The sequence below is a fragment of the Camelus bactrianus genome, chromosome 12, assembly GCF_048773025.1.
Source record: "Camelus bactrianus isolate YW-2024 breed Bactrian camel chromosome 12, ASM4877302v1, whole genome shotgun sequence".
NCBI lineage: Eukaryota > Metazoa > Chordata > Mammalia > Artiodactyla > Camelidae > Camelus > Camelus bactrianus.
The window spans coordinates 27,654,532-27,677,402 of NC_133550.1; the positions used below are offsets into that span (position 1 = coordinate 27,654,532).

Below are 22,871 nucleotides of genomic sequence, written 5' to 3' on the forward strand. Positions count from 1 at the left end.
GGGAAGTGCGAGGGGGATGTGGTGGGTAATAGGAGCATCTCTTTGACCAGTTACACACCTTTGTGGAAGGAAATCATGTTACAGTCTCCTAAGGGATTTAGTCCCAAGAACTTTTCTCCTAAATTTCACATGCAAATTGCTCCCATCTTGAGATAACTAGGATTTGTAGATACTAAAGAAGTAAATCAGAAATTAAGCCGCTTGGATTCAGCACTTATTGATCTGCTATTATTAAACCTCTCAACCATTTTCTTGCTCACATTCACCTTTAGCAAATTCAAGTGATTAAAATTTTTTCATACAGATTTTTCTAAGTGTACATTTCCCTTGAAAAATCTTAGAAATTAAAAGCGCCTGTGAAAACCAAGTACAACTGTTGTCATAATCATAATTCCTGTAAAATTCACAATGACTCCCAGGATGTGCTATGTATCACAGTTGCTCTTTATCTCACTCTGCTGTGTTCAAGCTGACACCAGCTACTTCTAATTCTCCTCTGGTGACTGTCATAATGTTTCTGTTTTAGAATTTAAACAGATTCTAATCCAGAGTCATGTAATATACTATTCTACACCATTAAAAAAAAAAAAAAAAAAACTCAAAGAATTCTACAGCAAAATCAGTGCCCTGAAGACATTGTTTTTAAATGCTCTTTGCATGTACTAATCCAGAAGGAGGGTCTGAGTTGGCCAACACCGTGATTTCTACTATGTCCTTCTTGTGCACTGAGATTTTTATGTACGTTAGTTCATCTAATTTTTACAATAACCAGACGAGGGAGGTATCATAATTATCCCCATTTTAACCACTGGCAAACTGAGGCACAGAGCCATTAAAAGCTAATCAATGGCAGAGCCAGAATTTGAATGGAAGTAGGCCACTTCTAGGGTCTGTGCTCTCAACCTTACTTTAGTTCTGCCCGTGGAGGAAAATCAAACACCACAGAGGATACGGGATTTCAAATAACATTGTTTAGGGAATATAGTTTGGTGCAGCCATTATGGAAAACAGTTCGGCGATTCCTGAAAAAACTAAAACTAAACTTAGCATATGATCCAGCAGCCCTACTCTTGGGCATATACCCGGAGGGAACCCTAATTCAAAAAGATACCTGCACCCCAGTGTTCACAGCAGCACTATTTACAGTAGTCAAAGCATAGAAACAACCTAAATGTTCATCAACAGATGACTGGATAAAGAAGCTGTGGTATATTTATATAGTAGAATACTACTCAGCCATAAAAAATAAATGCCATTTGTGGTAACATGAATGGACCTGGAGATATCATTCTAAGTGAAGTAAGCCAGAAAGAGAAAGAAAAATGCCATATGATATCACTCATATGTAGAATCTAAAAAAAAAAAAAAAAAAAAAAGACACAAATAAAATAGCATTGTTTAGGAAAAAAATCAAGATGTGTCTACACTAGGAAGAATGGGCTATTTCATTCTCAGATTTTTTTTCCTTTAAATTAATTAGCAAGTAAAATACTGTTGTCAAGGGAGAGAGAAGGGGACAGGGAAAGGGATGGAGAAGAGAAAGAGAACAACAGAGGAAGAAAGAAATCCTACATCAACTTTCGCTGAGTTTTGAGGAAGCAGGAAAATCCAGATCACACTACTCTTAAGAGTCCAAGTAAGGTAACAGGAAATGCTGTATTACTTGAGAAAATTTTCTTTCTGTTGTGTGACTCTTCCAACCCCACAGCATGTCTGTTACAGGATACAGCTTTCTTGTAAGGGCCATTATGAAGGGTGGTGTCCTTCTGTCTGAGTTCCCTGGGGGGATGGAAGCCACCTGCCCACGGTCTGGGTCTCGGGAGGACAAATTCTACACTGGGAATAGACGGCTGAGTAAACCCGTGTGAGAGCTAATGAAATTCCCAGCACACTAAGGAACTGGTCTCACGTTTCATTTCACAGTTGTGACTCTATGAAGAAAAAGACTGAGAGGAAGATGCTCGTTGGGGCAGCGGGGCAGTCCAGACGGCCCGTTTGGAGGCTAGACTGGCACATGTGACACATCACTCTGGCTGAGAGCTTTGTCCACGAACACCAACATTGGTCAGATGCCAGCGACAGTGCCAGGGCTGCCAGCACAGCCAGGACAGCTGTGAGACCTACATCAAGTAGAGGGATGGCTGGACTCACAGGGGCCAAGCTGAACGAGTGGATTCCCTAGAAGGGGAACATTACGCTGAAACACATATAACTAACCTCTCCAATTCGGGGACACACATTTTGATGTCTGAAGCACAGCCCAGTAGTGAAGCTGTCTGGACTCAGCTCTTTGGAGAGAAGAGATGGAGGCAGAGGGGCAGCAGCCATTTTATTACGTGATGAAACTGGAAAGAACGCAACCTGAGTTCTCTCCATTGACTTCTGCTTCCCAGCTGAGTGCAGAGCCCAAGTCAAATCAAGCAAGCCTTCACCTCCTGCCCCGCCGAAGGGGCAGGAACGTGCGCAGCATGGTGCTGAGAGCAGGGGCTGTGGAGACAGAGCATCTCCACCCTCAGCTCTCCCCTCCATGATGGAATCTCATGCGGAAAAGCAAGGATCCAACCCACAGGTCTTCTGGTCTACCCAAGACTCTCAACACAGCTTCAGTTCTCCAGTCAGGCTTTTTGCGCTAAGGCTAACTAACATGACTAAATTTCAGGTTAATTTTAACAATTTTGAGCCCAGAGTTTTAAATCTTTTGTGGTGCATTTACATAGGACATAATAAATGCTGATACAACAAAAATACTGAATTTTCTGACCTTTGCTCAACATTTTAAGCCATGATTGAACTCTCATAATTTAAAGTAAAATTTAAAATATCTTTATTTTTCATTCAAATCAATTTTCAAACACAAAGTATAAAAACAATTCCTAAACTTAAGGGACTCTATCTAAAACATTTCAAAACACAAATCAATTACACAAAATAAATTTACGAATAAGCATGGAACATAATTAAAGTTTACTTAGAATCACAGTAGTGGAATCTTTCACTACAGGAAACAATCCTTGAATGGAAATTTAAATTCCCTCATCTCACTTTAAAAGAGAAAAAGGAAAAAACACACCATTATCCTAAATAGCCATTTTCAGAATTTTAATTATATTATTTTACTCTTTATGGCATGCAAAATAAGAAGACTGAAGAATTACTAGGCTGTTAAATTTGCATTTACCTAATCAAATTGACATTGTGTTAGACTTTTTGATCTGTTGAATGTAAGTTTTTATCTATTCAATACACAATTAACATTTACTACAGAAGCATTTTAATGAAAGTAGCATCTTAAAGGCTTTTAAACATGTCAGTAAAACCAAAGATGTTTTAGGGGCTCAATAAAATCACAAATTCTAGTAGTTTTAATTAGATCTATTAAATTCCCATCATAGCTTGGATATAAGTTCCTATTTTCCTATTTAAAGAAAGTATTGCAAACATATAATAAATAATGGCAATTAAGTTTTATGTTTATTTTTCTAACTTAAGAAGCAATATATTTTTATTGTAGAAAATTTGAGACAGTGAAAAAATATAAAGAAAAAATCATTCACAATCCAATTGCAAGATAGCTGTTAATATTTTCACACACTTCCTTTTAATCTTTTTTCTGCCTATTTTTTACATGGTTGAGGGCAATATATTTACCATTTAATATCTCACTTTTTATACCTAACATTCAAAAAGACAGCATTTTCCATGTTATAGAAATCCTCTTTTTAAAAATCACTTGGGGAGAAAGGTTTTGTTTACTACTGTGTCCTCAGCACTGAAGCAGTGGCTGGCACAGAATAGGTAACCAATGGATATTTGTCAAATAAATTAATCAATGAATGATTTATCCTATTATTTATCACCCCATGACCGAAGCTCTGCACTTTTAGGTTGTTCTCAATTTTTCACTATTATGGGTAATGCCATGTATCTTTGTGCCTAAAGGTTTTTCAGGATTTAAGATTATTTACTTGGTATCAAGTTCCAGAAATTGAATTCCTGGATCAAGGCTTGTACAAACAATTGTAAGACTTCTGATACTCATCATCAAATTGCTTTCTCTATTTCAGCACTCTCCTTGAAAAAGCTTTCCTGCTCTCATAGGTTAAAAACAGTTACCTCCCACTAGTTTTACTTGCAGGTCTTTAACTACCTATATTGACTATTTCTCCAAATACGTATTAGACACGTGTGTTTCCTGTTCTCTGAGTTGCCCCGCCACACCATTTACCCATTTACTCAGTTACTCTGTAGTCCCTGCACTGGCAGCCATACTCTTCTATTCCTGTTTCCTCTTTCATCTTCTTTTGGGGAAAAAGTTGGTTCTGCTAACCTTTTATATAAACTTCAAAACATTCTGTCATGTTCACACATTGACACACACTCACAAATTTGATAAAACTTTAAAAATATTGTTGCTTACAACACAACATATATATACACTGTAGAAAAGTTAAAAAATAAAAGGAAAATACAAGTCGCAGATAAGCACTGTTCACATTTTAGTATGTATCTTTTCAAATTTTGCTCTACACTATATCACTTTTAAAATCATTTAAGATTTTTCAAATGTGGGATTATACATGCATACTGTTTTGTGATTATTTTTTTATTTAACTCAACTTCATGAACAACTTGCCATTTCATCAAATGCCCTTCATGGTATTTCTAATGCTAACAGGACACTATGGTAGGTAAGAGCATGGACTTTAGAGGTGTACAGGTGTGAGTTCAAGTCTTGCCTGCAGACTCCTAACTATAAGACTTAGTTTCCTCAAGCTCTTTACTCATTGGTAAAATAAGGAGAACAATACCATATCAGATGAATTGCTATTTAGATTAAATGAAATAATAAAATTTATAAAGCACTTTAACAGCATGGTGATAACAGGTGCTTAATAATCATTTATCAAATTAATGAAGTATTGATTAAAAAGTTATTTTCTTTTCATTTGCATTTCTTTGCTTTTTTATTTATTTGGATTTGTACTTATGTATGTCTGTGTGTGCGTGAGAGAGATTTGTGCTATGCCAACTCTGTGCATCTTTTTTCCTAGTTCTACTGGGGTGCTTTTTTTCCTTATTGTTTTGAATGCATTTACTCATTTATTCGCCAACTCATTCATCCAACAATCACTTACTAAAAGCTACTATGTGCTTTACTATATTAAGGATAGTAAACTTTTGCCTTTTATGTTGCAAATGTTCTTCCTAGTTTACAGTTTACCTTTTAATTTTGTTTATGGTAGGTTTTGATGTAGGAAAATATAAAATTTTCATGCACTTCTTCAATTTCTTATTTTTTGTAACAAACTCAGAAATTCCTCTTCTCTACCCTAAGGGGATCCTTTATTATTCGGAGTGAAAAGAGAATAAAGCCCTGTTTTAAAAAAAAAAGTCTGAAGCCCGAAATGAAGGAAAACAAAATAATTGGTTTGATGTAGAACCACCTATATAAAATGTTCATTGTACACTAAAATTTGCTTCTCAAGAGCAGGTCTAGCTTATTTATATTTGTGTTTCCGGCAACTAGAACAGCACGCGACACGTAGTAGTTTCTTCACAAATGCTGAATTTGCTCAGAGAGAACAGAGCAATCAAGCAGGGCAAACTCAGTCACGAAACATCAGAACTGAGAGGAAATGTTATAATTAGAGTGACACTACAGTACTACAGAGAAAACATCAAGAAAGTCCAAAATCAAACATTTACAACACTGATGTTCCTGTTGTTGAGGGGATAACACCTGCTCTTAAATTTTTTTAAGCCCCAAATATCACTACTACTCTATGTGGCCGCATTTCTCTGTGTGCCCTGAATACCACCCTCCAAGATGCTCCAACAGCACAAGTCTGACAAGCAAATAAATTTGGCAACCACTTCACACTGCTTTACCCTTTTCCTCAGCTCACCCACATACCAGAGACACAATGAACTTTTTGCATAAATAAATCTCTGAGAAATTCTAATCTTCAAAGGAGACAGAGAGGAAGGTGAGTTGAGAGTTAGTCTAGGGTAACCAGACCGAAAAGAGGAACCAGGGAAGTGATGGGTCCCAGTAAAAAACTGAAGTCAGTATCTGGGACCCAAGAAGATCCTGGACAAACCACAGACCTGGAACATAGAAAAATATCAATGACCAGAGGAGACACAGACCCAGCAGGAGGCATTCAAGGGTGCTGGCAGGATGCAGGCTATGTGGAAGAGAGGGTGCCAAGTCAACATCAGCACCATGGAAAATCACGAAGCAGGGACCCAGGCAGAGCCTGGAGACAGAACAGAGGGATTTGTCAGTCACGTCAATCCCAACCAAGAGCTGGGCTGGGCTACAGCGTGCAGGGGATCCCTATGGATGCCAATCATTTGCTGCCCAGAAAAGCTAATTATTCCACACTCATTTACTAGGGGCCGGGCAATGCACTCTACAGAGATTTTTTTTAATTTTCCACTTGATGACCTGTCCACTATGGTAGAGGACTTGTGTGTGTGAAGGTTTGGATTATAACCAGCTCCCTACCGTTAGGGGCAGAGGGGAGGGGCTTCTCTCTACAATGAGTGTTTTTTTCTTTTTTTTAAGAAAAATAATAAACTTAGTTTCTGTATGAGCAAAAACAAAAAAACTGATAGATTTCAGTGATGTGCAGCATCCATTTAGACTGGTACCCTGACAGCAGATTCCTTAAACCTACTGTCATGGGACAGGGTACCAAGCGGAAGGGGCCATCAGTGCTGACTTCAACAACAGATGGAGTTCTCCCAGGCAGGGTTCCCCTGGGAGCCTCAGAACCGGCTAGACTATGAACCGAGTGGGTCAAAGAGGTACATCTAGTTGCCAGTGGAATGGGAAGCCAGGCCGCTCGCAGGGGCTATTAACAATGCAAGGTTCCAGTGGCAGAAGGGGTCTGGGCGAGCAAAAGAATCCCCTCAGATCCCAGGTGAGTTTTGCCACAACCTTGTCACAGAGCAGCTCTTGCTGGTTTTACTTTGTTTTGCTTTGTGTTTATCTGTAAGCCTTTAACTGCAGTGTCGAAACAAAATCTAAATCATCACATCTTTGTAGTTTCTCTCCACTGAAGGATAATAGTTTACTTGGTGTGTTTAGTTTATTGTCTTGGTCTAACGTATCTTGAAAGCCTTGCATTGAACAAAGCTATTCTTCAAATGAAGTCACTGACAGGAAGAGAGCTGGAAAATCTGTGATTCAAGAGATTGATGTCAGGCTGAGCCAACAAAATAAACAGAGGCATGTGGTTTTAAAATCAGTCCTTCTATCCAGATATGTATAATTCTATAACGAGTTTCAGGCCCTTAGATCTGACAAGAATTAGCCTAGATTAGTTTTTAGGTAATATTCATAATCACTTTTTCAAATATTTTTAACCAATTGTTACTGTTAGCAAATATTTAATTTCAGCATGAGAAGTCTGTGAACGACCCCCTAACTCCACTTGAGATACAGGGTCCAAACATCGTGTACCCCACCTTAAAAAACAATCGTCAGGTAACTGCATCACCCACAATAACAAGAAAACCTGGACTTGTCTTGTATATGATCTTGTAATTAGTACTCTCCTCCAGATTTTACTGACAGGTACTTTTACAGCTACTCTTAAAGTCTACTACAACCCTGCAGAGTAGGTGTTGTTATGGTCCTTTCACAAAGGAAGAAATTGAGCAGTCAAATAATTTGTCTACGCCATAGAGTCAGTTAGTGTAGGAGTGAGTATTCAAATTCAATTCTGACTCTAAAAGCCCAGATCTCTAATTATCCTGCAGTATAATCAAGTTTCCTAAATTGTTTTCCCATAATAGGAAGTAAAATTTTGATCACCGAATATTTTTTTCCTCATCCATTGCATACATCCCAAATCCAACTGACATGATGAGGAAACCCTGAGGGGCCTCTGATTCACTGAGGAGTCTCCCTTAGGTTTAACAGTGCAGGAGGAGTACGGCTTTAGATCAATCAATCAGCAAGTGATTACGGAATGCCTGAGACTCTTTTGTACCAGGCATTACAAAAAAAAAAAAAAAAATAGGGAAGTATTAGAATTGATCGTTAGTCTGATACTGTAATGTTGGGGAATGAGGAGGGAAACCAAGCAAACACCTTGGGAATTTAGAAAGAGAGTAGGGATCTGAATCACTGATACACAAGCAAATGACAGTTTACATGTAACAGGAGCCTGGGAAAATTAGTTGTTAAAGGGGTGCTTTGCAGGGGGGAAACTTTTGCATTACACCCATTGCCTTAATTTAAGTATGATTCATGGTTATGTTGAAATTTGAGACTATCCACCATGCAATCAACCATATCTAAAGAAAAAATTATGTACTAGTTAAGAGTGCATGTACATATGAAACACATCCTTAGAACAAAGAATGATGCCATATAATAACATTATAAATGTTTTCCTAAAAAATATATAAACATTCCCTAATAGGTCTGTCATATAACTATGCAGCCCTTTGGTTTCAGTAATAAGCAAGGAAATTGATTTAGTACTACTTCCTGTGTTTCATATTAAGAAAAAAACAAATGACATAATAAATTATTCAATTAAAGACTTTTTTTATTCCACTCCATTAGAGTACAATGAATTGGCTTAGAAAAATTAAGGCAAAATATACTAATCTTCATTTTACTGGCATGTTATTATACACTTAGTAAAACCAATTGGACTTATCTAGGGCCAGAGGAGGCTGCTAGACAGGCACTGCCTTCAGTTCTTTTCTAAGGATCAAGAATGAAAAAAAAAGTACAGATAAGGAAATATGTAAACTATTCAGATTTGTTTTTTAAAAACACCTTGTCTTTGGCCTAACTTCTTCAAATGCCATGCGTAACAAAACTTATTTTTTCACTGGAAGCAACTGCATGATATAATGCAATGAGACGTTCTGGGTCTCACTTTGAGAACTGCAGGCCTAGGATGTGGCCATGTGGCAGATGAAACAATTGAAGGAGAGGTGGATACAGGAATGAGAAACGAAGAAACGAGAGAGACACTTTATGTGAATATTGAAATCCCCAGGATCATGTCACAAGCAGGGCTGGAACAAATAACAGTGAGCTAGGAGTTCAAAAGGCCAAAGGCTGCAGGAAGTGACTGCAACAAGGAGGAACAGGGGTCTGTGCCGTCTGATGGCATGAGATTCAAAAAACAGGATTTTCAGAAAGAAAGGAAGAACAGTCTGCAAGTAGCATCGAAGAACAGAGAGGACCTTACTCCTCCTCCAGGGGTCTGTGAGAGAAAACTGCCACCACCGAGAGGGCACAGAGGAGGCAAGGAGTATATCCTCTTCTGTTCAAAAGGAGCAGTTTCCAAACACTGAAAGATGAAATGTATAGGAACATGATACAAACCATTGATTAATCTTCTGTTCCCGCCTCTTACGCCCCCCTGCTCCGCCCAATTCATATGTTAAAGTCCTTACCCTCAGTGTGACTGTATTTGGAGATGGGACTCCCCTCCAAGGAAGTTATTAAGGTTAAATGAGGTCATTAATGGTGGGGCCCAATGCCACAGGATTAGCATCCTTAATAGAAGAAACAGTAGAGAGTTCTCTCCCTGCTCCCAACCTCAAGCATGCTCCAAGGGAAGGCCATGTGAGCACACACAGTGAGAAAGCAGCCACTGGCAACCCAAGAAGAAAGCTCTTACCAGAAACTGACCATGCTGACACCTTGATCAATGACTCTGAGCCTCCAGAACTGTTAAGAAAATACAATTCTGTCGTCTCAGCCTCCCAGTTTGTGGTATTTTGTTATGGAAGCCCAAATAGACTGATACACTGCCTTCCCTCCTTTTCAAGTATTCACAGTAGAGGCTGAAAGGGTTGTGTTTTTAGTAAATGCAGTCACTGAATGCAGAACCCAGATCACACTTGATAATTTTATATGATTGTTGGTGATAAAACTAGAACTGCTCTTTGATGGTAGGATGGGGATTACCTGTATCTACCAACATTCAAGTTCACTAGAAAACCAGATGAGGTGACTTCTTAGTAGATGCAGCACTGCAGGTGTCTGATTCTAGCCTGGCAAATTTTCATTCTCCTAACTAAAATTATAGGAGGTGGGAATGAAATAGTAACAAAGAAATTTAAATTTATATTCCCTTGTTCCAGGTTTTCACTTAATGAAAATGTGCTCTGCATATACTAGAAAATGATATATTTAAAAAGAAACACTTGAATTCATCTGAAAAACCTACTTTTAAATGTCACTGTCTTGTAATCAACAGTCCTGACACTTCAGAGGGCAAGGCAGAAATCCTTATGACAATCTAAGTCGAGGATATTCATGCATTCGTCCCAACTCTTTCAATGGAACTTATGATTATTGGTAACAGGAGAAATACTTGACATCAGAAGGTACCAAGGAGGAAAACCATTCACAGATTATATATCAGAATACACGAACAAATAAATACCTACCATATTATCATCTGAATGTCTGTCTATGTTATTTTCCGCTGTTTTGTCGTTATTTTTTAATGTGCTAACAGGTGAAAGCTACATTCATTAACTTTTTCTCAAATGGTGAACTATACCTAAAAAGATACAAATTCTAGTAATTTATGCTGTCAAACTCTAAAAAATTTTCATACTGCCTGCTATACTCAACAACTGTGATGGCAAAATAAATGAACATTTTACCAGTAAAAAATATATTTATTAATTCTAACATCAATTCATACAAGAAGTCTTGAGTATACCTAGTGATCTCTTCTCAACATCTTTATTCAAAATCAAAGTAAACCTTTAAAATATATCAATATCTAATAGAAAATGCACACTGCAATTAGACGACCAACCATGAGATGAAATATGTCAGTTCTCATATTCACACATTTGCTAATGACATACAAAGGGCAGATTTCTAATAAATCTGTTAAGTGAGAAAGGTCTGTGTACAAGGTAGACTGGGAGAAGGTATTGGTCAAAAATCACTCACCAGCCTCAAGCTATATTACCTCTGGGCTGTTTGACAGTTCTTCTCTATTACTTTCTCCCTTGATGTTCAGATCTTAGGGACAGGTGTCCACCTAATGATGACTAGGACTCTTCCCCCTTATCATTTATTCACACTTCTGACACAAGAAAAAGGAGAGAAAAACTAGCCCCTGTGCAGTTTTGAGGGCATCAGTAAACACTATGACCAATGACCCTCATCCAGGGCGTGAAGGTCCCTCACTGGGCATGGGCAGAATTTAAGGAGGCACTGGAACTATGCAGTGGCGCCATATGCAGAAAGCGCCATTAACTGGGTAGAGATGATGGCACCTCCCTAGATCCCACAAACTCCATAAGCTGTTGCACCCTCTGGCTCCCAGGGGAAAGAACAACCCTTCACCATGAGTACCACGTAGATCAGCATGCTGCCTAGTACTGCCACCCATCGCACTGCCAATACTGGGGTTGGTATCTAGGATCATAATGGTGCAAAGCAGACCAATGGGAATAGAGGGCTTCACAAGCAAATGATGTGTTCACGCCCAGGAAAGACCAGACGACAACAGACTGTTAAGACCAACGTTCCATGGGCGTTCAACTAGAAATGGTGACGAGACTGGAACCTACAAAAGGCCTGGATTTTGACAAAAAGGTCACAGGCTGTAGGGAATCTCACAATCAGACTCAATGGCAAGGTCCAAGAAGCCCAGATCAGCTGCCAGGATGACAAAGACCAAAAGGGAACAGTCTCATTTCAGTGGATACCAGGCCACAACGTCCAGTCACCAAGTGCGCCAAGTCCAGAGCAATGGACGCAGTGAGGGTCACATGTGGAATAAAACACCCTCCGCCCAGGGCCAGAAGGACACTAAGCCTTCCTGTTCACCCGGCTGCCATCCTGGGAATGAGGGAAGGGAAAACCCTTGAGAAATGAGAGAAATTACCAGAGTTTCTAAACTGGGGACTAATATGCTCTTAACAGACAAGATCAGATGTTTTCTATCTTCAGTGGGGATGGGAACTTGAAGGCAAGATGAAAGCAGCTCTAGAGAATAAGTTATGTTTTATTTGTATATCTTAAAAGTAATGTGTCCATTTTTGCACACACACACACCCATTCCTCTGAACTCTTTTTCCCAACTCTAACTATATAAACATATTCTAAGCCAGTAATATTCAAAGTGTGGTCTGTAGATGGTGCCAATCCGGAACCTGTTTTACTACCTGTCCAGGGTTTGGTGAATACTGAAAATAAGGGGAGGTGTTTAGAAATTGCTATAGCAGTTTGGCATTGCCCAGCATCTAAGTCTGTGAGAATGGGCTCATCCCATTGAACAGGAGGTAGACACGTGCAGGTGTGGTCAGAGTCAGGCGAGGAGCTTCACACGGTGTATTCACTACAGGGCCACATATAAGACTGGGGGGGGAAACAGCCCTTCACCACGAGTAGTCCAAGAACTATAATGCAGATCGGCATGCTGCCTAGTACAACCACCAACTGCCTTGCCAACACTGGGGCTGGTATTTAGGATCAAAACAGCGTAAAGCAGACTGATGAGAATAGAGGACTTCACAAGCAAATGATGCGTTCATGCCCAGGAAAGACCAGACGACAACAGACTGCTAAGACCAACGTTCCACAGGAGTTCAACTAGAGAAAAAGTGAGGACACTACTTTCCACAGCAGCAAGTACCGTATTCAAAATGCGAGAGGCAATTCTGTTTCTGGCAAACAATATCAAGTCTCATGAAATAAATGTTAACTTGAAAGGTATTGATCTTTTGGTGCTTTTGTTTCCATTTCATTTGTAAAATCTGTTTTGGCTTTGTGGTTGCAAGGGAGCTATAAGCATCAGGTGTTTACACCAAGTTTTATGTTAGTACATATTTAAGTAGCATAATAGAAATAAATGAAGTCAGCAGTGGACATCTGCAAGAATTTTTTCTCGCATTAAAAAGGTTCCATTTCAATTTGAGAAGTCATGGTATCTTGGACATCGCATTGAGGTCAGAAGCCTGGACTGGAGAGAAGCAGAAAGTGAAGAGGGAGCAGTGGCAAGGTGCACTCAGCATCTTGAGCTAGACTTCCAAGTGCAGCAGGGAGGCTGTACTGAAGAACGGTGCAGCCTGTATGTGACTGTAATTTAGTTACATCTTTTGAGTTATTTTGCTATAAGTAAGAGCCTAAAGGGAAGGCCTCATAACATATCTGAACTTCATTTTGGAAGATTAAGAATTAGGATTTTTTTTAATGAAAGTTCCCAATTTATGAAACAGAAATTATGCAAATAATGCCTCCATCCAGAAATGGCCAGCTAAAAGACAATGTACTTGAAGAATCTCAGTCCTTCAACATCTTCTTCCCTTTGTAATGTAACCATGTAGCAATAATAGCTTCTGCCCCACAGCAACATCAGGAGGTCAGTATGCCAGTATGCCACCAACCATCATTGCTTTCAGATGAGAGTATGGAGGTTCAGAGGGGCAGGCTGTGCCCAAACCAGATAATCAAGAACATGGCCAAGAGAGGACTTTAACCCCACTCTTCTCGTTTTGAATCCAGTATAAAAAGTATTTTAAAACTTTATTCACAGAGCATTTAGTTGTTTTCAGAAAATAATAACTTTTTAAAACCCCACCCAATTCGGTTACTAGGGAAGACATTTCTATAAAATAATAACTACCACTTTTCTCCTTTCCAGTTTTAAAAAAATCACTTTAAATTCCAGATTAGTATTAGAAGATCAGTGCACAGGATAATGATTATTCTTCCTTTAGGATTAGATAGTATACAAATTTTGTATAATTAAAAGGAAAAAACTAGTGCCCATTAAGCTATCATCATGACCCAGCCTGGTACCCAATCACTTTGGTGGTCATCTGTTTTTACATTATTCTACCAGATCATGTTTATATTCCCCACACACACATAAATTTGGGGAGGGAGTTAAAAAAGGCAACATGTGGTGGAAAGAATACCAGGCCTTGTATCAAGGCCCTGGGTCTCAAGATACAACTCTGAATCTAATCACTGCCTACACCAGAGAGCCTCCGTGTTTCCTGCGTTCACCTGCTCACCAAGTCCTCCTCCTGAGTATCTCTGCATGGCCTGCGACAGGGCAGCAGCCTCTTACCTGATTCCCACCTCTCCAGTCCCTCCTTTTTCTAATTGGTCCTTCTTGTTCCCCTGCTGACCTTTCTAAGATGCAAATCTGATCCTGTCACTTCTCTGTTGGAAGTCCTTCAATTAACTTCTCGTCACCTGCTGGGTACACTCTGAACTCTGTCACCTGACATACAAAGTCCTTCCAAATCTGGCCCTGTCTAGTCTCATCTTCTCCCACCCAGTTTCCCCACCTTGTGGGAAAACACATATTCCTATTCTACAGTCCAAATGCACGTTCACATTCTATACTTCAGCCCCTCAAGAAATCAGCAGTTGTTCTTGGAATATTTTATTCCATAATGCCTTGGAACACACCATGCCCCTTGCCTGAAATATCCATCCTCACAGCCCCTCCCAACCTTCTGAACTCCTCTCATTCCTTCAAATCTTTCCCACTCCCCTTGGGCTACCTCCTTTGAGATCGTCCTTAGAAGCTTCCTTCTTCCCACCTGCCCCAGGCACAGCCAACCCCTCCTCTCAGCCCCCTCAGCACTAATCTGTGCAGGAGGAGAGAGGCTGTTACACCTACAACTCCACAGTACATAGCAATCTCCTTGAAAACGGGAACACCTGGGCAACAAGAAGGAACAATTAGAAACCTCTTCCTCATGCCCAATGCCCATCATGTCAGTTAGCTGTCAATATACGTTTACTAAATGTATGAAATGTGGCCTTAGGCACACTTCCCTCTACACTGGAGTTTATTCTTCTTCCTGAGAGAGTCAGACTAGAATATATCAAAGACCTTGGCCTCATAAAGCTCTGTGTTTAACTATAGCTTTTCATGAAACACTAGACTTTTTTTTTTTACTGCTCTATGAAGTTTTTAAAGGATAAAAACTTATCATTTCATCATCAGGACACCTGGAGGTGTCAAGTTTACAGATCTGTATCAAGATACCACAAAAATCAGACGAGTTGTCCTTACTGAGGTCCCAACTATGTGTAAGGTACTGACAGAAATTCCCCCACATTTGTTAACTGCATTTACTCCTCCCAGAAGGTAGACGTTACTTGTCCACACTTTAAAGAAGAGAACACAATGACTCTGAGAAGCTAAAAGATCACAGAGCTAGGAAGGGCTGAAGTGGATTTTTAAACCCACCTCTGTTTGACTCCAAATATCTCGTCCTCCACCACTCTGCGGGGTGGGTCTATGGAATCTATCTGGGATACTAGCCATGTCTTCACATTCTATTCAACACCTGTTTGGTGCTTAAAGTTTAATCACTGTTGAAATGAAAGAAATTCAATCAGGTGCATTTTAATCAGCAGATGTACTTAAAGAACGTTAACTTTCCCATAAAACTGACAGCACCCTTTGGCCACTGACATGTCTAAACAAGTAGGTTTCCTGAATAAGGAGGTTTGTGTGGATAGGTTTTTATATTTATATTTAGAATATCTTTGAATTTAAGAAAAAATAAACTTTCATAAAAGATAAAACAAGAAATTCAAACCCAGCTTTTGCTTTTGTGTTTGAATAGCATTCTGTTAGACATGTTACTCTGAATTACTATTACTTATGTATTTTGTATTACTAAACTACTATTTCAATTTAACTGAAAATAAACTGATCAAATCCCAAATGCCTTAAACCATCAGCCATCACACAGCATTTAATATAACCATTTTAAAACTCATGATTTTCAATTCTCAGTATCTTTTACCAGTTTAAGTTGGTATTTCTTTCTCTTCATGAAAAACCAATCAGGCTGTGGCAGAAGAAAGTGTATCTGAAGTCCCTTTGGCCACTGGGCCTTCTGACAGATAACCAGGCTGAGAGTTCAGATGGATGGCTTTAATTAAGTAAAATGTTGGCAAAAAAGCAAATGCACAACGGCTATTAACAACATAGTGGTTTCTGACTTCACTACAGTGAGGGAAAATGCCTAATTCTCGTTAATCCTTGCCTTCATGGCAAATATTCTGAAAAGAAGGAAAACTATGTAATAGGTCAAGTCCTTGGTGACAAAGCCGTTCACTTACATGAGATTCTTTAAGTTTAGTCAAATAATTCCACTTAAAAATATGTTGGCATGCCAATCCTTATAGAGTTATTAATAAACCTGTCTAACAAAGTCAGTTTGTCAAAAGCCCAAAATATACTTTGGAAGCTGTTCCCTAGTACATATAACTAAAAAACTCTACTGATGAATTCTGATGAAATATTTGGTGGCGGCTTATTAAAATTCTGTCCATAAATACCGTAAGACATTATAACGTTAATATAATGCTCAAAACGTCATCTTAGGAATGGAACAACTTCTTTTTTGAATTATCTCTTTATAAACAGGTGCTCTAAGTCTTGGCTTTGTAACTTAAAGAAAATGTTTTCATTCTCTGAGCATCAGTTTCCTCATCTGTCAGGGGAAACAACAGTACCTACCTTACTGGCATGAGGTCAGGAAACAACGCACATGAAACATGGACACAGTGTCTGACACACAGGAAGCTGTCTGTGCATTTTGATTACTTCTCTCTTCCTCACAGCACTCCCCAGTCAAAACTCAAATTGCAAACTGGACTTTTTATTAAGAAGCTTATGTGGGGTAGGGTCACCAGATCTCCTTGTGATGTGGAAAATGAAACAAACCAAAAATGTAATAAAGGCACACCACTTAAACCCCCCTGTGCTTTATCATAGATATTTTATAGAAGCTAATTCTTTATGTCTAAAAAGATCCAAATACTCCCATTTGAAAAAACAGAAGCCAAACCTCAGACAAAATAATTCTTACAGGAGTCCAAAGGGAAGTTCTCAACTTCACTTGTAGACCTCCAAAACTTGAGAACAGAAAGGCAAGGGGGAGGGGAGCTATACAAAATGCATACATTTTCCCTTGGTAAATATGTACACACACACACACACACACACACACACACACACACACACACACACATTTACTAACCAAATCCACACAAATCAGAATGGAAGCTACACGACAAAAGAAAGGCATCATTAATTACTGAGGCATCTGTCCCTTTATACTGAGATCTTTCTGAACAACTATATTCCTCTAACACACAATCAGCTAATAAGCAGATTAAAACAACCAATAAATTACTAAATTTAATTTGATTGGAAGGGATATGAAATAGAACTGTTTTCAGAATCATTTCTCTTCTCCTAAAACATTTACCCAAAAGTGTATTAGGTGGTTTCTAAATGGATTGGGTTTATCAGCTCAGGCAGAAAATTGGGGGGAGGACAGAGAAACGTGCCCTGAATTTTAATAGTATGTCACCGTACATGGGTGAATCTTAACATGTCATTTTGGAAGTGACTGCATTTACTGCAACAACCCATATGTTACAGTTTCTTTGCTCAGCATTGCATGCAGTGGCAATAGTTCACTCAATATCATCTTGACAGAGGCCTTCAAGATGAACCCTAGTTATGAGTGGTTTTAGGTATGGCATGAAATTATACAGACTGGCCAAACATCTCCTTGTATGTGACAATACCAAGAAGACAGTTTCCCTAAATCTTTGAGTTGAGATTAGCATTTTTTTTAAGAATAATGCTAAGAAATACTTGTTCAAATATGTGGTCCTTAAAGAAGCTAGCAGCCTGTATTAATTTGCATTATGTTTCAGAAAGAGATTTCGCTAAATAAAATCTACATGAAAAATACTATGCTAGAGTAGTCTCCATAATGAGTTTTAGAATGTTTAAATGTAAACTGGAGTTGGGCGAATGTGGAAAGAACAATGGTTCTCTGAGCACAAGCAATCTTAGAATTTAATGGTAAGATATTAGAAATTGACTTTTTGCTCAATGGTATCCTCAGACAACATTTAAAAAGTATTTGTTCCCTCTATGTTCACTATTTTCCTGACCAACCTGATAGGTCAATATGTCTGTTTATATTTGACAAGAACCTAATTCAACACTATTTGAATCATTTAAAAGGAAGAAAGCTAAATACAATCTGATTTCAAATGCAAACAGAAAATTGCTCATTACAATAAAATTCTCCCAAAAGGATAAGACAATCTCAAGTAGTGTCCTCTGACATAGGCACTATAAACCATGCAGGCAGCTCAGTTCATTCAAATATACATATATATATGTATATATGTACACACACACAATTGAAACACAAACACCAGGTAGGAGATTTTGAAAGAAACAAAACACACGTTTGTGCATTCCCAATGAAGCAGGACCTCAAAAAGAAATGCCACAACCAAACAAAAGCTATACTAATTAGAAAAGCATCACATAATATAAGCAAGAAGTAAGAAACCTTTAAAGTGAAAAAATACACAAAGCAACATTCTTCTATTGGAGAAGATAAGGCAGAACACCCAACTTCTGACTCAGATTTTTATGTTCTGGAGGAAATTCAGTCTTATCTCCACCAAGCAGATTAGGCGATCATCTTTCAAAGTTACCATATATTTCTAAAAGACATACAAGTACATTTTGTCACAATCCAAAAATCTACCCATTTCAGCATTCTGATAAAACTTGTTGGCAACACTCAATGTTCTTTTTAGCAAACGGATACAGTTAATACGAAGTGCACTGTGACATTTAGTTGATAGGACAGACACTCCACGCTTGACAGAATGCTTTCATTTAGTGCTTTTACCTGGTTATAAATTATTGGTGCTATTTGCACCTTTTGAGATATGATTTACTAAAGAGAAAAGCATAAGCATTTCTAAAGCAGGAATGCCTTTTTAGTGGGTAAATGTAAGTTCCGTCACCAGAATGTGTGCTGGAAAATGAACGCACATCTCTAATAAGGAAGTGGTTAAGAAGGGATGAATTCCCTGAGTCATTAAACAGGATATAAACCGGACAGGTTGTGCCACCTAGAGAAAAACTGGAAATCGTACATTGGTTCTTCAGTAGTAGGCATTATTTTAAAAGCCTGAAACTTTTGGCATGCCCAGTCACCAAGCCACCTTCCATACCAACTCATGACTCTACTGGATTCAGTAACCCTGACAACTCTTCTCCACTCACCAGATTGGCCTCCTCCTGCTCTCCTCACCCACCCACTCACGCAGCACAGTTTAACCTCGGCCCTGACGGTTGCCACAGCCCATGCGGACCCAGCATCCTGAAATCCTTCCAATTCTAAAGCCTTTTCCTCGAAGCCAGGGCAGGCCGGGGTGGGAGGAGCAGAGGAATAAACCCTGGTGGACCTTGCCAGCCAGGGTCCCACTGAATGCTAGAAGAGCCACGGCGCACACCCCTCTAGCCCCGCGGGGCCCTGTATAGGAAATTTTGGTGCATCAGTACATCACATCCAGGTTACGGAGCTGAACTCCCGGGCCAATCTCTGCACAATCCAAACACCACGAAATAACCTCAACAGAACCGAGCCTTCAAGGTGCAAAAGGCCTTCAACTTTGCTCTCCGCAAGTCACTTAAAAGCAACGTGCCCTGTACACTCGTCACGCTGAAGCACAAAAGGTCTACAAGCCACCTGGCAGAGAGAGCCGCCTTTTACAAAGAAAATAGACAGCGATTATGAAAAGCCCGCAGTCCTGCGGTATTAACTTGACAGCGGGGACTGCGCTGGGGCATAACTCATCTCCGAGGCATCACTTCCAGCCCCAGACCCTAAGCCTAGGGACAGCCTTCCCCCTCCTCCCCTTCCCCTACAGAGACCTGCGGCAGCGCCCACTTTCCGCCCCCACGTTCTTCCTCCTCCTCCTCCTCCTCCTTGCTGATTCTCCAGCAACTTTGGGCTTGGCAGCACCATCAAAGCCCAGCCAGAGGCGCGGACACCGTGAAGGCGGCCGCGGGAGGAGGAGGAAAGTTTGAAAAGTCACTTAAAGCACTGCAGGAACCCCCCGGTCACCCCTAGCACCCACCTTGCAGACGGCCGCCCGGGGCTCCACGTGCGAGCCGGCCCTGGAGAAGCTAGAGTTCTCCCAACGTCCTCTCCAGAAAAATCGTGGCCCAACCGAAAAGTTCCCTGCTGCAGCACCCTCCTTCTTTCCCCTTCCCCCACCCCCAAAAAAGAGAGAAACCGAGAGTTCGCACGCCGCCGCCCGGACTCGCCCGCGGCCCCCGAGGGCGAGGCGCCCCTCCCCCATCAGCCGCGGACCCGTCGGGAAGGAGCCCGGGGAGAGGGAGGCATCGGGGCGGCCCCCGGCCCGACCCCCTCCCCGGCCCTCCCCGCCCCGCGCCCCGCTCACCTCGCTCCTGTTCTTCCGCCTGCAAGCAGATGGGGATATTCTTCTTCCAGCCCGGCATGGTGTCTGCTCCTGCGCTCGCTCTCCGGCTCGCTCCTCCTCGCCCGCTGGCTCCTCGTCTCCGGGGCTGGCCGCGCCTCACCGCTCGCCGTCACGGGCCGGCCGCGGCGCGCTCGGGGCTGTTCAGCGGAGCTGAGGCGCCGAGGCGGCTCCTGGGCACATCGAGGCGGCGCCGCGTGCCCCGCGCTCGCCTCAAACTCGCCGGCGGCTCCGGGTGGTGGCCGGGTGGGCCGGGCTGGGCAGAAGGGGCTGTCGCCGGGGGTGGCCGCGGTGTGGCAGGGAGGCCGGGCCGGGCCGGGCGCGGGGCGGGGGGCGCGTGCAGGCCGAGAGCTGGGACTGCGGAGCCCCTGTGAGGTGGGCGCGGGGGGCGGGAGTGGGCTCGCGCCGCCGCCTCTGTCCCCTCCTCCTCCTTCTTCCCCTTCCTTGTCTCTCCGCCGCCAGCAGGTGGGACTTGGAGCCGCCGCCGCCGCCGCCGCCGCCGCTGCCGCCGCCGCTGCCTCACAAAGCTCCGCCAGTGGCAGGACTGAGGCTGCCGGCTCCCCGGGCGCCTAGTGGCGGAGCCTCCCCCGAGACGCGCGCGAGGCTGAGCGGGCACGGGGGGTGGGGCGCGCTCACACCCTCCGCGCCCCGTGCGGCCGGCCTGCCAGGTACCGAGCCTGGCGCCCAGCCCACGCCGCTCCTGCGCGGCCGCCGCGCCTCCCTCCCAAAACCCAAACTGGCGGCTCCACAGGCTCGGGCGACGACCTCGTTGAAATAGGGGGCAGTGTCCTTCCCTCAAGTCCCTCCTCCTCGCCGCTCTCCCTCCGCCCCGGCCGCCGCCCCCTCCCCCAAGACGAGACTTTGCAGCTACGGATTCCCTAACTTCTCCCTCAACTGAGAGAAATCCCAACTTTCGGATGGTCAGCGCCGGGGCCAGAAATACATTTTCTGGTCGGGTGAAAAGGGCGTGAGGAGAGAACCTCTTTTGTTTTCAGTGAAGCCGGGAGACCTTGGCTGTGTGAATGTTTAATCGCTGTCTTCAAGTATAGGAAGGGTTTTATGATCAGGTTTTACGATTAGTTTCTTCCCCTTGTCATAGGCTTATAGAATATCGGTGGAGGAATGAATTAGGGGGGAGAAGGGCAGCTTTACCGCAGAGCCTGGAAGATTCTGCCCAGACTTGGGGGTGCTTGCTAGTGATTTCAAAAGAATCATGCTAGGAGGGGCTCCTGACAGTTTTCCTGATGACACTTGGCAACTGTCTGTCCTGCGGGGTTATGACATCCACCTGCCTTGAGGCTGGGGGCCCGGCTAGATAACACCTGTGTCTTCACCTCCTGAGTGTCTGATGCGGACTGAAGAATTTGGGGCCCCTAAGGCTATAACCACTGGTTTGTAGTTGTCAGAAACCAATCACTGCGCTGTTATGACTCCCTCTGTCCTGCGGTTTATTTTGGCTTCTGAAGGAACGAACTGCAGTTTGCTCTCCCCAACCGAGGACATTGGCTCTGGCCAGCATTCTCTCTCTTCTCTTGGAAACATAATAATACAGCTAGAGGAATGTAATAGCTACAAAAACAGAAAGATAGAATCTTTTTTTCTCTGCCACTGCATAAGCAGTCTTATCAGGCTGGGCTGTTTGCTCCTGCTGCTGCCCCTTGGCCGGGTGGCTGGCTGTCATTACAGAACTTCCCAGCTGCCAAAGACAAGTGGCTGTCTCTCCTAAACAAAGGAGAGGCCCAGGCTCAGAACCTTCAAGGAGTAAAGGAATGAAGGGCAGAGTCAAACCATCCCAGGGGGTTATCAGTAAAAATCCTGTCTGAGCTGCTCAAATCTTCTTTCCAGACTCTTTAAGAAGTAAAATCCAGAAAATCAATCTGAATGTCGCTCCTGTCACCCTTAAATGGCCTACCCTCCATCCTGAAATTAACAAGACTCCTTGGGTACTTTCCTCTCAACCTTCTCTTGTTTCAAGATCTAGTCCAACCTATCTTAAGTGGAGAACAGCATTTGTCATCAGTTCTTCCAAAGGGACAGTGCAAACCCAGCCATAACCAGGATGGCTGGTGTCTGTACAAAGGCTAAAACTTAGGTTTTGACAACATAGAAATGACTGTAGCATCAGCGAGCTTGCTTTTTGTTTTAATAGCATCTTACATAGCATTTTATAGGTATGGGGTTGTTTTGACAAGCATAATTCTAGAAGACCTCCACACTAAGGTAGGGACTAAACCATAATCTTAGAGTTACATTGCAATCGGTGGTACAATTGTCCTGCCAAGATGAGTGACAGGTTACAATTGCTAAGGAGTTTCAGTTCATAACTGTTAAAAGAATAGTATTTTAATTGGGTAGTTAAAATTCCTACTGTGTGTTAGACCCTGGGCTGAAAGCTAGAGATAAAAGAAGAATATCAAAGTTTAGTCGTGGATGATCAAATTAATACATTCTCCTGTGTCAGGGTGAGATATTACCTCATAGATTATGCATCTGAGACTGGTAAAGAACGGATTCACATCTTTCCCAACCTGAAAGTACTTATTGTCTAAAC

General features: G+C 41.8%; 1 protein-coding gene across 8 annotated transcripts in view; it reads right to left on the reverse strand.

The window, feature by feature from the left end:
- The window catches only part of GRIP1 (glutamate receptor interacting protein 1), a 615,139-nt gene extending 594,082 nt beyond the window's left edge, over positions 1–21,057 (reverse strand). For all 8 annotated transcript variants that reach the window (XM_074375094.1, XM_074375092.1, XM_074375093.1 and 5 more), the window contains exon 1: positions 20,285–21,057. In XM_074375094.1, the coding sequence (XP_074231195.1) occupies positions 20,285–20,342 (58 nt within the window). In that variant the 5' untranslated portion in view covers positions 20,343–21,057. The remainder of the gene's footprint in view (positions 1–20,284) is intronic.
- Between the last annotated feature and the right edge of the window lie 1,814 nt (positions 21,058–22,871).